Source organism: Rattus rattus, chromosome 4 (genome assembly GCF_011064425.1).
Source record: "Rattus rattus isolate New Zealand chromosome 4, Rrattus_CSIRO_v1, whole genome shotgun sequence".
Lineage (NCBI taxonomy): Eukaryota > Metazoa > Chordata > Mammalia > Rodentia > Muridae > Rattus > Rattus rattus.
In genome coordinates, this window is record NC_046157.1 from 137,394,334 (window position 1) to 137,409,850 (window position 15,517).

A 15,517-nucleotide genomic window follows, 5' to 3' on the forward strand; every position below is an offset into this window, starting at 1 on the left:
AACAGTGGCATCCTTCAGAATAAATCCTAGCATACCTCTAAAATTTAAAATCAATTAATTTTTAAATGAAAATGTAAAATAATAAATTAGTTAATCGATTTTGAGGCAGGTGCTTATGCATCCTAGGCTGGCCTGATCCTTGCTAAGTGACTGAGAGTGACCTTGAACTCTGATGCTTCAGTGTCCGCCTCCCGTGCAGAGGTTACAGTGTGCACCTCCACTCCTGGGTTCACTCTGGGGAATGAGCACACGGGCTGAGCTTCACCCTGGCCCGGGAACAGCGGGTTAATGCAGACTGCTGACTTATTTTCTGTAAGCTTGCGGGTTTGGGCTGGCGTCCTGTGTCTGGAGCACAGACTCAGCCCCCTTCATGTGCTCTCCGGGACCGGGTGAGGAGCATAGGCAGAGCAGGAATGACGACAGGCTTCGGGAAGGGCTGCCGTCGCATGTGTCACCCTGCTTTCTGCTGTCACTTGTCATGGCTGTAATGTCCATTCAACACCTCTTCCCTCACCAGAAAACATAGTTTGGCACAATAAAGGAAGAGTTCGTGACATTTTCAATATCCATATTGTTTTGGTGAATAAATTCTGATACTTGTCCCATTATCTAAGGTCTGGGAATTAGCTCCAAAAAGGAGGCATGCTTTCTCCTTAGAAGCCCTTCCACGTACCGAACATCTTTGAAGAAATTAGTGACAAGTTACTGATACCTGCTGATTTAAAAAAAAAAAAAACCCAACTGAACAAAATAGAATGATCAGATTCATTTATTTATATATCTACACACATATTATATATACATGCACATATTATACAATCCAATATATACATAAATATTACATACATGCATATATACTACACATATACTATACACACACAGTAAAATATCTAGGTTTGTGTCTGTACATGTTCCACAAGTGAATGAGTAAATGACAGAGGACAGCCTCGGAGTTTCTCTTCTCCTACCATGTGGATGCTGGGGACAGAACTCAGGTGTCAGGCTTGGCAGCGAGCATGCTGACCTGCTGAGCAAACTTACAAGTCCCAGACTCTCCTGAAATTAAAGCCCTGCATATCGTTGTACATGCCTTTCTCACTTCTCTACTCACAAGCCACAGGACATAATATGGTTGATCACTTTGAACTTCAATACATACATATATATATATATATATAATATATGCACACATATTTTGTTGTTAAAAATGGCTAGCTTGATAAATTAGAGCCTGCAACCTAGATTATTTTTACATTAAGATGGTCATTATTTCATTAATTAATCAATTAATTAATTAGAGACATATCATTTTTGCTAGTCTGGAACTTGCTATGTAGTTCAGGCTGCCCTTGATTTCACCTGTATCTGCTTCTGGAATGCTGGGATTAAAGACATGCGTCATTCAGCACACTCAGAACACACACACACACACACACACACACACACTCACACAATATGCACACATAAATACATATACAAACACTCACATATACATGTGCATACATGCATACAGACATACACACACATACACATAAACACATACACACTGAGACACACAGAGCAAGACTGTGGAAGATACTTATGGTGGTTAAGGTTAAAGGGCAACTTGCAGGCATCGGGCTGTCAGGCTTGGTAGGAGGTACCTCTACCTGCGGGGCCATCTCATGCACCAGTTCTTACGTTTCTAAATGGTTGTTAAAAATAAAATATGTGCCAGAGACCACACAGCCCACAGAGCCCACAATACTGACTGTCTGATATATCACGGCTGGTCCGTGAGCCATGTGGAAAATACCAACAACAGGATGTACTACTTTATGCTTTTACTAAGAAATGAATTGTGTCTTCCGCCTGTAGACCCAGTGTTCAGAGTCACTGTAAAGTCACTGCACAGTCTCCCATGGAAAGCCTGTGACACAGTCATCTACAGCTGGCTCTGTGACGACAGCTGTCCTCAGCTGTGGGGAGTCCTGCCTGCCCTTGTTTGTGCTCTTACTCTCTCCTAGACCCTTCTCATCACCAGCTTCTAGTTTCCCACATACCCCTCTTTACCTTTATATTTTGGCCAGATGACTGTACCACCCTGCTGGTTCTTCTGAGTCTGGTCTGTCAAAATCCTCTTTTTACCTGCTTTCACCTCAGGGGGCCTCTCCCATGACCCCTTTGGGTCATATTCCTTCTAAATCTAATATTTCTGTGCTTGACGTTTCCTTGTCTCATTGGTTTTAAAATCGGCAAGCAGAGCATGGCAAAGGGAGGCCTCATTCTGGTGGCTTTCCTGTCCAGGCCAGCGAGCCATTTCTGCAAGTACTTTATTGTCCCCTCTGGATGTCACATGATTTTTCCCCCATGTGACAGCACCTGCACCGCCACAGTACAGAGAACCAGGCATAGGCCTGGGAGATTTTAGAAAAGACACATACTTGGTCATTCGTGTTACAAGAATGCCAAAGCTTTACTGAGGTATTTTTGGGGTATATATATATACCCCAAATCCACCAGGTGGAAAAACCCAGGAAGCACAGTGGAAAAACAAGTTTACGCCCTCCAGATAAAAACAGGAACAAAAAACAGGAACTGACTCCAAGACGTGATGGCCTAGGTGTTACCGCCCATCTGCCAAACAGAAAATGCCAAGATATTCTTTTGTTAAGAACAAAAACTTCCACATGCATCAGCAAGGCTCAGCAGGGAGCAGACACTGAGGGGGTGCCCAGGACGGTCTGACACCCATGGGTTCTCACAGCAATCATCTTCTACATTTGGTGTCCTGACCAGATTTATGCTTGGAGTCCATTGATGACTGCCACAGCCCAGTGCACTTTTGTTACCAGACTCAGCCTGGCCTTCTGATTTTTCATTCTCTTTACTTCAGCCAAGCTTGCAGCATCTCTCCTATTGCTACCCAAACACGTCAAGGACCAGCCTTGGCTTAGAGAACAGTTTCAAGAGAGAGGATGTCTGGGAGCGGCAAAAATAAACAAACAAACAAACAAATAAGTAAATAAGGCTCAAGTCAAATCTTGGGTCCAAGCTGGCGGCCTGTGCTCTGCTGGAGAGAGGTTTCTCCTGCTTTCTCTCTGTCCTGCTTTCTTTCTCTCTGATCTGCTTTCTCTGGAGATTTCTAGATGGGTCTCTCTATTTTCTGCTGACAGCTCTCTAAACCTTTCTCTCTTGCTATTCTAAAAAATCCTCTGGATAGCTCATCTCTGGCAGATCATAAGCCCAGTCTTTTACTTTACTTATCAATCCAGTCATTTACTCTAGGTTCCCTTTTGATTATCCTATGAATCAGTGTCCTGTGACCCCAGCCCCTTAATTCTTAGAAAACAGTAAGCACCCAGTTTCTTTTTAACATGCAAAAGTATTCAGAGGTCTGCCTGACTTGGCTAAGCAGATAAGCAAGCTGCGTGGGAACCGTCCTGAAATTACCATTTCTACCACTCCCGGGCCTGGACTGTCTGTGTCCCAGGCTGACCTTGAACTCAGGAATCTGCCTGCCTTTGTATCTTTCTGACAAGATGGCTCATAGTGTAGCTACCTCTGTACATTTAGATTCATGAAGCCCCTCATAATTCATATTGCATCCTTATATTTTGCGTAGTTGAAAATTATATATTTTTGAACTCATGTTTTTAGAGTTCTTTTCTACAGCCTTAAGGGATGTCCTGAAGGTCCCAGCATTTACCATTTTGCTAAGACATTAGCCACACCTTCCGCTCCTAGACTTATGCTGTCTCTGATGCTTATCATGGAGTCATTAACATTAGCAGGGAGGACATTCCTCCAAGCAAGAATGTAAAATATGTAATTATTATACAAACAAGCCTTACAGGACAGCCATCTACACTCTTGAAGGCCCATGTCTGCCGGCCCTGTCCTAGGGCAGGAACCTTGTCTTTCTGTCTCCACCTAGGCCATGCCTGATTCGGCCCAAATACTGTTGTGTTTTGACATCCTCATGTGCCATGGCAGATGTGCATGTGTGCATGTGTGTGTGCATGCACGAGCACACACACACACAGACACATAGAGAGACAAAGACCGACAGACACAGAGACAGTTTTTTGTGCCATCAGGGCCTTTACATGATAGGTAAACACTACATTGCCTGCTTTTGCCATTTTGATAGGGCAAAGCTGATTTGCATGTGCAGGGCCAAGCATTCTGATAGCAAGCTAGGACGTCACTAACACCAGGCACCGTGAGGGTAAAAATGGGACCATTTAGAAGTAAATTCTATCCCAATAAACTGTCTTACTACCTAAATGAGAATAGTGGATAAATGTAATGAATTGGCCAACTAAAGGATATACGATTCTGCTCTTGGCCTTCATCTCAATAGAGAGGTTAAAGAACAAGTTTCAGTAAGTAAACTTTCCTAGGTGGTTTATGCACTTCCTGTCTCCCTTGCTGATCACTCTCCGGCCGCCAACAGCATCTGCAAACATTACATTTCTGTATATAGATAGTGTCTTTTTCTTTACTATGTGGCATAAGTCAGCAGCCTTCCTTGAACAGCATCCTCACTCCTCACTGGAAACCAAAAGAAATCTCATGCTGCACCCAAACATAGGGTGGTGGGTTATAGCTGCTGGAGATCGGTCAGCCTCTCTCAGCTCTTAGGTTTGTTTAGAGAGCAGTGAGAGACAATAACACGATTGCAAGAGATACCTTTGAAATAACCTGTGCCGGGACAGCCCCTTCTCTCACTGCCTTCTCCCTTGGAAGCCCTTGTCAATCTTCTTTCTGACTTCTGGTCTCCCAAGCCCGTTTTCAGCATGTATATTGTATCAAATATAACTTGAGACAATCTCCTGGCTTACTCATTGACCATGTATTATCCAAGAGTTTTCCCTGGGCCTTAGATATCATATTAGGTCCTAGGGCTACAATGTGGATGAAAACCGTTGTTGCCCCTCATATGGTGTGTGTGTGTGTGTGTGTGTGTGTGTGTGTGTGTGTGTGTGTGTGTGTGTGTATGTGAGTATTAACACTAAACTAATTAAATCCATGTGCCCAATAAATACTCCTGCTGAAATTTGGAAAGAAGTTAAAATCAATATCTGATACTGCAACAGCTCTGCTGTCCGAGGTCTGTGTGCAGGCCTGTCATCTTTGTCTGTCTCTAGAAGTTTTTTTTGGTGAAGCTCAGGTAGAGAAGGTGGCTAACAGCCTTGACAGGGATGGTGATGTAAGTATAGGTGGTGTGGGCATTGAGGGTGGGTTCACTTCTTGAACCCTCCCTGGCCTTCTCCAAGTAGATAATCCTTAGCTCTATTTTAAATATCAATAATGGAGTAAGACACTATTGTTATTACTCAGACTATCCTTGGGAGATCGAATAAGTTATGTTGGTGTCACCAGAGTCCAGGTGGTGAAAATGGGCCTCAAATCCTAATTTGGAACCACCAGAATTAGCAGCGGCTGCTAACCCACCCAAAACAGGGAACTGACAGCACTGAACGAAAATACCCCCTTCCTCTGCACAAGATACGACTGGATCTCAAAAATAGAAGTGTGTTCTCAGAAATGCCTGCCCACCCCCAAGGCTGGTTGACAAACGATAGATTTCCCAAGATAGCTGCCACGGTTGCTTTCTAATCTCTGTATTTCTTCTATTCCAGAATATGGTCCGTCACACTTTCTGATTTTAGCTTTCTTCAAAGCCCTATGGGCACAAGGAAGGAGGACCCACGACCCTGCAAGGGGATCCCAGTGGCTCGGTGCCCACAGACGCCAGCCTGCGGATGCACCACAGTGCTTCCCACTGTCATCCCACTCGCTGCTATGAGGAACACAGCTATTTTTACTTCTCTGGCTGCAGCCCTTCATATTTATTTGAAGGAAGGAAATAAATAAAGATTTGAGAAGGAAAATGCATAGTCTCAGTTTTCCCTGCGCTAGCTAGAAAGGTTTGGTATAGGAGAGGGTGTTGAGGATGGGCTGCTTTTCTTGGCAAGTTGTTGCCAGATCAGGCCTGAAAACCCCTGCACTTTTCTCTTCAGGGTCATCCCTGACTGCAAACTTCTTTCTCTCTTATCCCCATCTTTGGAGGTGCCACCATCTCTTTTGATGCTGCCTGGGATGCTGCATCACTCTGCACCCCCCTCTCCCCACACCTCCCCGGGGCTCCCTCAGTCGAGCATGCGCAGCGCGGCCCATGCAGGCTACAGCATCAGCATCTGCAAGAGCATCAGCGTCCGCACCCGAAACCCCGTTCGGGCGCGCTCCCGGAGGGTGGGGTGCAGTACCGCGCTGCGCGTCCCCGACTTTCGCGCCCGCGCCGCGCGTCCCCGCGCCGCTCGCTCCCGCGCGCGCCTCCTCAGCATCCTCAGGCCCGGCAGCAACCCCCGCAGTCACTGGTGCGGCCGCGCCCGCTACTGGGAGGGTGCAGCCGCTGGGGGAGGCTCCAAGTTGGCGGAGCGGCGGGGACCCCCTCTGCGGGCCGTTCCCCGAAAGGCGGAAAGAGTCGAGGAGGGCGCGCCGCCGTCCCCGAGACCCCAACCCCTGACCCCTGCCCGCGGCCGCAGCATGCGCGCCCAGCCGGCGTGACCGGCTCCGCCCGCAGCCGCCCCGCAGCCCAGCCCGGCGCTCTCGCGGGTCACTCGGACCGGCGCCCGGGAGCGATGAGCCATGAAGCCGCCCGGCAGCAGCTCCCGGCGGCCGCCCTGACGGGCTGCAGCCTGCCCGGCGCCTCCCGCGGCCCCGGCCGCTGCCCCGCCGGCCCGGTGCCGGCCCGCGCGCCGCCCTGCCGCCTGCTCCTCGTCCTTCTCCTGCTGCCTGCGCTCGCCGCCTCGTCCCGGCCCCGTGCCCCGGGGGCCGCTGCGCCCAGCGGTGGGTATGGCCGGTGCCCTTTGCGTTGCCTTCCCCGCGGGGCCCTGGGGAGGAGAAGGGCACGCAGGTGCGTGTACCCCGGACGTGTGGGTCCCCAGCCTGGCCTTCGAGCGCCTCCCTGTCGACCTCTCCACCCTTGTCCGTTCCAAGCCCAGGTTCATGCTAGTTCACTTTTGGAAGTCTGTTTCTGTTGCATTCACTAAAGACCCATTCTAGTGACTGTGGGTTCCACCCAGAGGTATTTGGTGGCTCCTGAGTCCTTTAGCGCTCTCTATGTAACTTCCAGTGACAGGAAGATGCAGTGAGCTAGCAAGTTGCTTCTTGCCTTGGGGAACCTTCATATGAATGCGGAGGGGTGGGGGAGTGCAATAATAGTGGCAAATGCTTGGTCCCTCAAATTCTCCACCCAGGTTTAGACCCTGCTCTTGGAATTAAGGTGAGAGAGGCATACTTTGGGGACCAGAGAATGGAAGTCTCCAAGACACTCTTTGCGCATGACCTTTGGCTGTGTTTTCCCAAAGTGCTTGTCATAATGAGCAATCAGAATAATACAATGTTGAGCACACTGGTGATTGGAAGTCACTGAAAGCAGAAAGCTGGCCTTGGCAGTAAAGAGAAAGAAATTGGAAAGTTGCCAGCATCTATAGCCCCTTTATGGCAAAACAGTTTTTTTTTTTTTTTGCACAACTCAAAGTTAGAAAGAAGGAGGAATCACTCATTCATATATATATATATACATATGTATATGTATATATTATGTATACACACATACACGCGCACATATGCACGCATCCATACACATATATTTGAAAGAATCACTTTACATTCAGTGTCTATGAATTCAGCACCAAGTTAAGAGTGTTCTTAGCTTTCAGATGGAGTGATGTTAAGATGTGTACAGTTGAGCTGCTGCATCCTCTGAAGGGGGAGGGGATGAGGGTCACGACCCTTGAGCATGTTACTTGCTGACTCTTCTTTAAGCCCATTCTGCCCTCTGCCCCCTCACAGTCCAGACGTTCAGATCTAAGAGGGGATGTAAAAGGTACACATGAGTACAGTATGTGATTGTATAAGCTTCCCTGGTTACCCACCTATCCAGGCCAAACCACTGTTACAGTAACTTCTCTTTTGGTGTCTCCACTTCCTAACTTCTTAGCAATAGAAAACTTCGCTAATGTAATCAACGGACAGATGCATTCTAGAGCTTGCATATTTACTGGATGTATATGTGTGTGTTTGTGTATATTTGTGCTTCCTCCCCCCTCCCTCCCCCAGCTCTGCATTGGAATGAAACTGCAGAAAACAACCCGGGAGTTCTGGCAGATGAAGACAGCACATTGCAACAGAATAGCAGCAGAAATACCAGCTACGGCAGTGCAGTGCAGAAAGAAATCACACTGCCCTCAAGACTGGTGTATTACATCAACCAGGACTCAGAAAGCCCTTATCATGTTCTTGACACAAAGGCCAGACACCAACAGAAACACAATAAGGTAGGCAGGAGGCTGCGTATGCCCAACTCACTGCCAGGAAGAGTTCTCTTCCCATTTGACTTTCTGCCAGGATCTGATTTCACAAATTTTAGTGCAGCATTTTATTAAGTAAGCAATTAATATGATCGTAGAAGATAAACTAGAGGGGATTAACTCGGGATCGACCGGGACGGGGTTTACTGTTTGTGTCTTTGACTAAAATGGAAACTGAGCATTTTCAGATGTCCTGTGACAAACTGGCTCCCTGTGTCTCTCAGGTACCTTGGCACTAAGCAACCCAGTGAACTTGTTTGCAGTTCTGACTTGTTTTCTGAGAGCCTTTATGTAAAAGTGCAGGAATCTACTTCCCAGGAAATAAAAAGTCCTGGCAGTCTGCGCACACAAGGCCTCTCTGAGAGGCAGTGTGGCTGTACTTTTCCCATCAGGCTTTCTACGCAGAACTTGCGTTTGAGTTTACCTTATTTCTCTAACTGGGCCTTAGTGGGGTAAACAATACTATGACATGTTTTCAGCAAACAATTTGGGATTTCAAGAGACCACGAGGACCAGAAAACAATGACTTATGTAAGAAATTGACCAGTTTTGATTGACATCATCCTCGAGGACACTTTGCATCGATGGTGAACATTTGCTTTACTTTTAGGTTGGTTGTGAGAGTGGCCTGGAGCTTGAGAAAGATACTCAAACAAGGGCAAAAGTATCTAATGTCCCAAGAGTTTAAAGAATCCCCGCTCCTGGGGCTTATTTGAACCAACGATATTTTGGATCCAAAGCAAGTCTACACAGTGAGGGAGTGGAATCTTTGCCCTCTGTTAGGCCCAGAACACAGGCTGTTCTGTTGGAGGGCGTGATTTCACGGCACATGTCTGACTCTATGATATAATAAGGTTACACATTTCCTTCTGAACCGTCCCTGTTCGGTTGGCAAGAGCAGGAGCTGGTTAAACATGCGGAAGTTAACAGTGCTTCTGTGGTTTGCATCAGCGTGTGATTGGTTTTCCAAAGCAGAGGTAAGGCCTGTCATACTCTTCCCATTTCATAAACGGGGAGAAAGGTATATAAGGCCTTCGCGCGACCCCTCTCAAGGTTTAAAATGGCTATTAGGTTTGAACAGTTGATTGTTACTTTTTTTTTTTTTTTTTTCCGGAGCTGGGGACCGAACCCAGGGCCTTGCACTCGCTAGGCAAGCGCTCTACCACTGAGCTAAATCCCCAACCCCTGATTGTTACTATTTTTAAAATGAGTGAAGTCTCTGAGAAAAAGCGTCCTTTATACTAAATAACTCCGTTAACCTTGGTAGCCTTCTTCGTATTTGATTTTGAAGGGGGTGTTGCCCACCATGGCTGAGACTATGAGTTTCTCCTCTAGTAGGCCTTTCAGAATGTTTTCTGTAACTCAGTGGCATAACTAATACTTCATGTCTTAAGGATAGAAGGAATGGATGCTGTCTTTAGGATGAGATGACCAAGGCCCCCTTAATAACATGCAGTGAGGACTGGCTAGCTTCCCTCATGAGTGATCCCTGTGCTAAGTCGGGGATGGGTTTCGTTTCTTGTTTATAGTTCTTAAACTCCAGGGCCTTTGTTCAGGATGCTGGAAGAAGCCCAAAGCTGTCTCAAAGCCTTCTTTAAAGAAGGTCTAAGCCCTTCACAGCTGAGATCTGAAGAGATTTCAGTGAAACTTCTTTTTAACTTAGGCGTTGGATGTTATGACTAATGCTTGTCCTATGGTCTAGCCTTAGATGGCTGCTTTGTAGGCGTGATTCACTGCATATGTCTTAATTTTATGATAATAAGGTCTGTTGACCTTTTTACCTGTCACTTATGTAGATGAGTGGATTTCTCCTGTGGACCACTGGCTTGCTGTTGGAGCGACTTAAGTTTTTTGACTCTCCCCACACTGGTAGCCTGACTTCTTTTCTACTTTTGAAAAGAATGTTTAGAAAGAAATGATATTTGAAAGTCTTTTTCTTCTCTCATTAACTTAATTCAATAAACGTCTGTTGTATATTTCTCATATGCAAAGCTGTATGGTAAAGGTTCACAGATAAGAGATGACAGGGGTCATAAAGATGAAAAAGTCATATTTATTCTCCAGGAGACAGCCTGAGGCGAGCCTGGTCGACTTTAATAGTACCTATTTGATTTGGTGGCGCCCTGACTTTTCCTTGTGTGGTCTCTGAGTTCCCTTTCCCCTGTGTTTTTAAGCTTCTGTGGACTGGTCAGTAGGATGTGCTTCGTGTTTTCCACTGGACCTTAGGATGACTTGCTTATTGGCAGTGAGGAGAGACTTGCCAGCTCAGCTGCTTTACAGAAGTTACAATGAGAAAGTACAGAATTCCCCCATCCTTGCTTCCTTTTTTTTTAAAAGAAAAAAAAAAGACCTTTCAATTTTAATATCTATGTACTTGGAGCTTTCTGATTCTGCTGCATGGAAGCACATTTTAATGAAGGCCTTAGAAATGCTGACTCACTGTGGTTCTCTCACGGATCCCTGTGATTGGGGGCAGATTTGGAATGGGACATTTCCAAATCTAGGTTGCAAGGCCACGCTCCACATTTTTGTCTGAAGAAGTTTTATAATCTTGTGCGTGGATGCATCCTTCATACTTAACAGTCATGAAAGTTAAAATGCTTATTAACTCTTTCATAAAGGGGGAGTTCGAAAGCTGGATGTGTGGTGCACCTCTGTATATGGTGTTGGTTTTGAAGGCTTTAGCCTTTCTTTAATTTTGCAGGTTAGTTCTTCTTCTTCTTCTTCTTCTTCTTCTTCTTCTTCTTCTTCTTCTTCTTCTTCTTCTTCTTCTTCTTCTTCTTCTTCTTCTTCTCCTCCTCCTCCTCCTCCTCCTCCACCTCCTCCTCCGCCTCTCCCTCCTCCTCCTCTTCCTTTTCCTCCTCCTCCTCTTCCTCCTCTTCTTTTCTTTTCTGATCTGTCAATTTGACACAAACTAGGATCATTTGGGCAGAGGAAATCTCAGTTGAGAAAATGATGGCCTTAATCAGATGGCCTGCGAACAAATCTTGTGGACACTTTCTTGATAAAGGATTGATGTGGGAGGTCCCATTTCCTTTGGTCAGTGTTACCTTGGGCTGATGGTCCTGGATTGTATGAGAAAGCAGGCAGAGCAAGTCATGGGAAAAGAACCAGTAAGTAGCACTTCTCCATGGTCTCTACCTCAGTTCCTGTCTCTAGGTTCCTGCCTTGAGCTCCTACTCTGACTTCTTTCAGTGATAGTTCATGACCTGGCATGTGTGAGTCAAATAATCCCTTTATTTCCCCAAGTTGCTTTGGTCATCAATTGGAAGTGAATGAGAACAGGAATCATTTCAATTTCTACATAGAGTGATGTTGAAGAAACAATTGTCCAAATGGCTCCATTTTTGAGAGAAGTGAGCACTTATAGCTGTGTCAGCACATGAGGCATAAACTAAGCCAGTCTAGAGTGGGCAGGGAATGAATAGATACCTTAGTTTTTCCTTTTCCTTTTGGCTTTCCCAAATTAAGATTTCTTGATAGGCAATCTTGTTATCTGATAGTTTGTTATAACAATCTCTTTATTACCTAAGATGTCAGTTTACTATTACATAGTAGTATCAGGGCATGCTAATGAAGAATTTTCATTTTGTGGGATACTGGAAAATATATATTTGGTGTCATCCCATTTTCTGTCACTCAGAATCTTGAAATCATGAGAGCGATGAGAGGCTCTTGCATGGGCTAATGTGACAATGCATTCTAGTCAGTAGAAAGATGGGGTGATTGAAGGGTTGGGACTTTCAGCCTCGTCCATCCGGAGAGGACCTTAAGATTTAGTTGATCAGCAATGTCTAGTAGCACGATCAACCGCACTTATGAAATGAAGCTTCCCTAAGCTTCTGATCCAAAGGGATCAGATTCTGGGTGTGGGATAGGCCCAGGAACTCACACCTTTCTCCCATTCCTGGCCTTGTGCATCTCTTTCACCTGGCTGTGTAATCTGTCTCTTCCGTAATGTCCTTTATAGCAACTAGTAAATTCAGCGAGCTGCTCTTAGCAAGTCAGTTAACTCTGAGGGGGTGTTGAGAGGCCTGATGTACGTAGCCTGCTTGTCATCAGCTCAGACCCTAGCTTGGAGCTTGTGATTGGCAGTTGAAGTCTTGTGGGAACAACCTTCAACCTGTGAGATCTAACGCTATCTTCAGATGGGTCCTGTCTGGATGAAATTGAGTTAGAGGACCTGGCTTGTTCATCGTGAAGAATCCTCAGATTGCTTGGTGTGTGGGAAAGAAGGCCCGGCCAACTGGCATCAGCAGTGTTGTGTTGAGCGTTGAGTGAGAATGGAGATGGAAGATGGTCTTTGCACTTTCTGATGTCAGTTTGTTATCAAGTTATGACTCTATGTGCCGTGGATTATTAGACGTAACAATGTCTCACCGATGCCGTATTATGAATAAAATGGAGAATAGACATGAATGGCAGGAGAAACAATTAGACCCATTCACTCCTCATTCATTCACTCCCCTTAGGATGATGCTCGGAAGTCTTTTCCCAAGAATGTTGATCAAAATTTACTTGTCTTTTGTGTGGTCTTTGGTCTGCTTGGGAAGGAATGGGAGAGGGACATGAGGCACAGTTTAGGGTCAGGGGAAGGTGACCCAGATATCATTGGAGTCACCCAAACAAATTACCTCTTGTCACAGTTGACTTTTAGGTAAACAGGCAACTCCTTACTCCCCACAATTTCAGGTTAAAGAGAGAAAAGGGAGAGTTTGGTAAAGTCAGTTTCTTTCTTTTTGGTGCTGGGAGTTGAATCCAGAGACTCATGTGTGCTGAATCAGTGACCACGAAGGTCAGCCGTAAGTGAATTTGGACCATAGTGATTATGCTTCTGAGTTTACTTCAGGGCAGGGCTATTCCTCAGTTCTTGATTTTGTAGAAGTCAGAATCTCCATCTTCCTTATTATGGGACAATAGAAAGAGCAGTATGGGATAAGGGAGTCCCAAGGATTTTTCCTACAAGAGGTTCTTACGCATTTTTAGAAGGCTGGAATATATGTTTTTATGACTCTTATTTATTAAGAGGAAGTCTCATTATTGCAGGACATGGAACATCCATATATAAGAAATGATATAGAAAGAACTTAGTGATTTCCATACGTCTTAATGCTATAATCACACTGAAATTAAAAAGTGATAGCCTACAAATCCTTCTAGATAGTTTTGGATCATCAGGAGCGGTAATTTTAGTCTTGAGTTTTGGCATTGTGTAAGTCGCTAAACATATGTTTATACTGTTTAAACTTGCAAAAACACCTATATACTGGCCTCCTGCTTCATTGGAAGTTTTGCTCTTAGGCATTTCAGATGACCTGTTGTTTGTGAGTAAGGAGAAGGATGAATACAGTACATTGAGGGACCAGGGATGGGGGTATGGCTAGTGAGAAAAAAAGCCCTCCATACTTCCTCAGGAATCTAGTGACCAGGGTTTATTTTAGATGCAGCCATTGAGGCTTATCGTCGGTGTCTTCAGACAGGACTAATAGCCAGGAAGCTGCAGCCAGAGCCAGAGTTTGAATCTACCTCTTTCCTGGGCAGAGCCCTTGGTGGAGATAGAGAGATAGAGATAGAGATAGAGATAGAGATAGAGAGAGAGAGAGAGAGAGAGAGAGAGAGAGAGAGAGAGCATCAAAAGAAGTGGGAGGCTGTACAGATAGGAGACAGATGCAGGGATTTGATTTATCCCATGTCACAGGGTGAGTCATAGGAGGGGGCTCAGGAAATGAGCATGGTTTTGAACACCAATCCTGTGGCTCACAGAGCGCTTACCTTCTGAAGGAGGTTTGGGGGAGGGGCACAGACAAGCATACTAACAACACCAGCCCATTATTAGAAGCCTTAACAAGTGCTGGGAGAAGATAAAATAGCAGAACATGGTACAGAACGGTGGTCTTCTTTGAAGGGCAGAGTGGGCCTAGACTCCTGCGACAAGTCTAGCTCCTGCTTTAGATAAGGTTAGGAGAAAAGGCTGGAGAAAGACAGCAGCGCTTAGCCTCCACTCTCTCCTGGTGGAGTCAGAATCGAGGTGCCATGGTGTGCCATTCCTGTCTGTGCCATTACTAGCTGTTGGGACAGAAGGTGGTAGACAGGCAGAGGAGGGAGCAACCTTTGCTCAAGGAAAGCAGAGAGAAGAGCTGGGCTGGGCCCCAATCCTACTTTCCTTACATTGTACTTTGAACCTGTGCTGTTCTCAAACTCATACATTAGTGGTATGTGGTGGTGGAGTCCTCGGGAAGTTAGTAGGATTGGAGGATGTCATGATGGGAGGGGCTCCCTGATGGCATCGATAGCTTTAAATGAAGAGCAAGAGAGACTCTGGCTAGAACGTTCAGTTTGCCCCGGGATGCTCAGCCTGGTCATGCTGCATCAGGAAGGTCTTCTGCACATGCGTGTGCCATGATCGGGGGCTTTGCATCCTCCAGCATCACGAGATACATGCACCTTTCCCCCTAAGTCATCTAGTCTGCAGTATTCACTTACAGCAACAGACCACAGACTGAAGCATTCTCCTGCCTCTGCTGTCTGTCTCTCTCTTTCTTTCTTCCTTCCTTCCTTCCTTCCTTCCTTCCTTCCTTCCTTTCTTTCTTTCTTTCTTTCTTTCTTTCTTTCTTTCTTTCTTTCTTTTGCTTTCTTGGTGCCTTTGGGTATTTAGATCATTGTCTTTGATTTTTTTCCTATCTATCAGGTCTAGACCAGTTTTTTGTTTTTTTTGTTTTTTTTGTTTTTCCCCCCGGAGCTGAGGACCGAACCCAGGGCCTTGTGCTTGCTAGTCAAGCGCTCTACCACTGAGCTAAATCCCCAACCCCCTAGACCAGATTTTAAAAAATCAATTTGGATAGCTCACAGCCGAGCCATGCCGTTCAAGTCTGGCCTCACTGTGTCCTGAACAATGCTTCCCGCTCAGGGCCTTCTTCATTCTTGCCAACTCTATAACTGCTGGTATCATCTCGCCTTTACTTCTTGGGGTTAGCCCCACTGCCCTTTTTTCTGCCAGTCAAAAAATAGGCCAGAACCCTTTGTCTGGTGGCATTGCCCAGGTCTAGTGGCTTCAGTCAGTGTACAATAGTGATGTTTCCAGGAGAGAGCTGTCCTCACGTCCCTGTTTTTCTCACTGGGACTGCTGTGTCTCAGCATGGAAGAGTGAACTTGGG

At 45.8% G+C, this 15,517-nt stretch overlaps 1 protein-coding gene across 1 annotated transcript in view; it reads left to right on the forward strand.

Annotated features, from left to right (window-relative positions):
* Positions 1-6,539: 6,539 nt before the first annotated feature.
* Positions 6,540-15,517, forward strand: part of Adam23 (ADAM metallopeptidase domain 23) — a 145,208-nt gene continuing 136,230 nt past the window's right edge. Inside the window, 3 exon segments of the mRNA XM_032901217.1 lie at positions 6,540-6,667; positions 6,670-6,837; positions 8,113-8,330. Coding sequence (XP_032757108.1) covers positions 6,637-6,667; positions 6,670-6,837; positions 8,113-8,330 — 417 coding nt within the window. The 5' untranslated portion in view covers positions 6,540-6,636.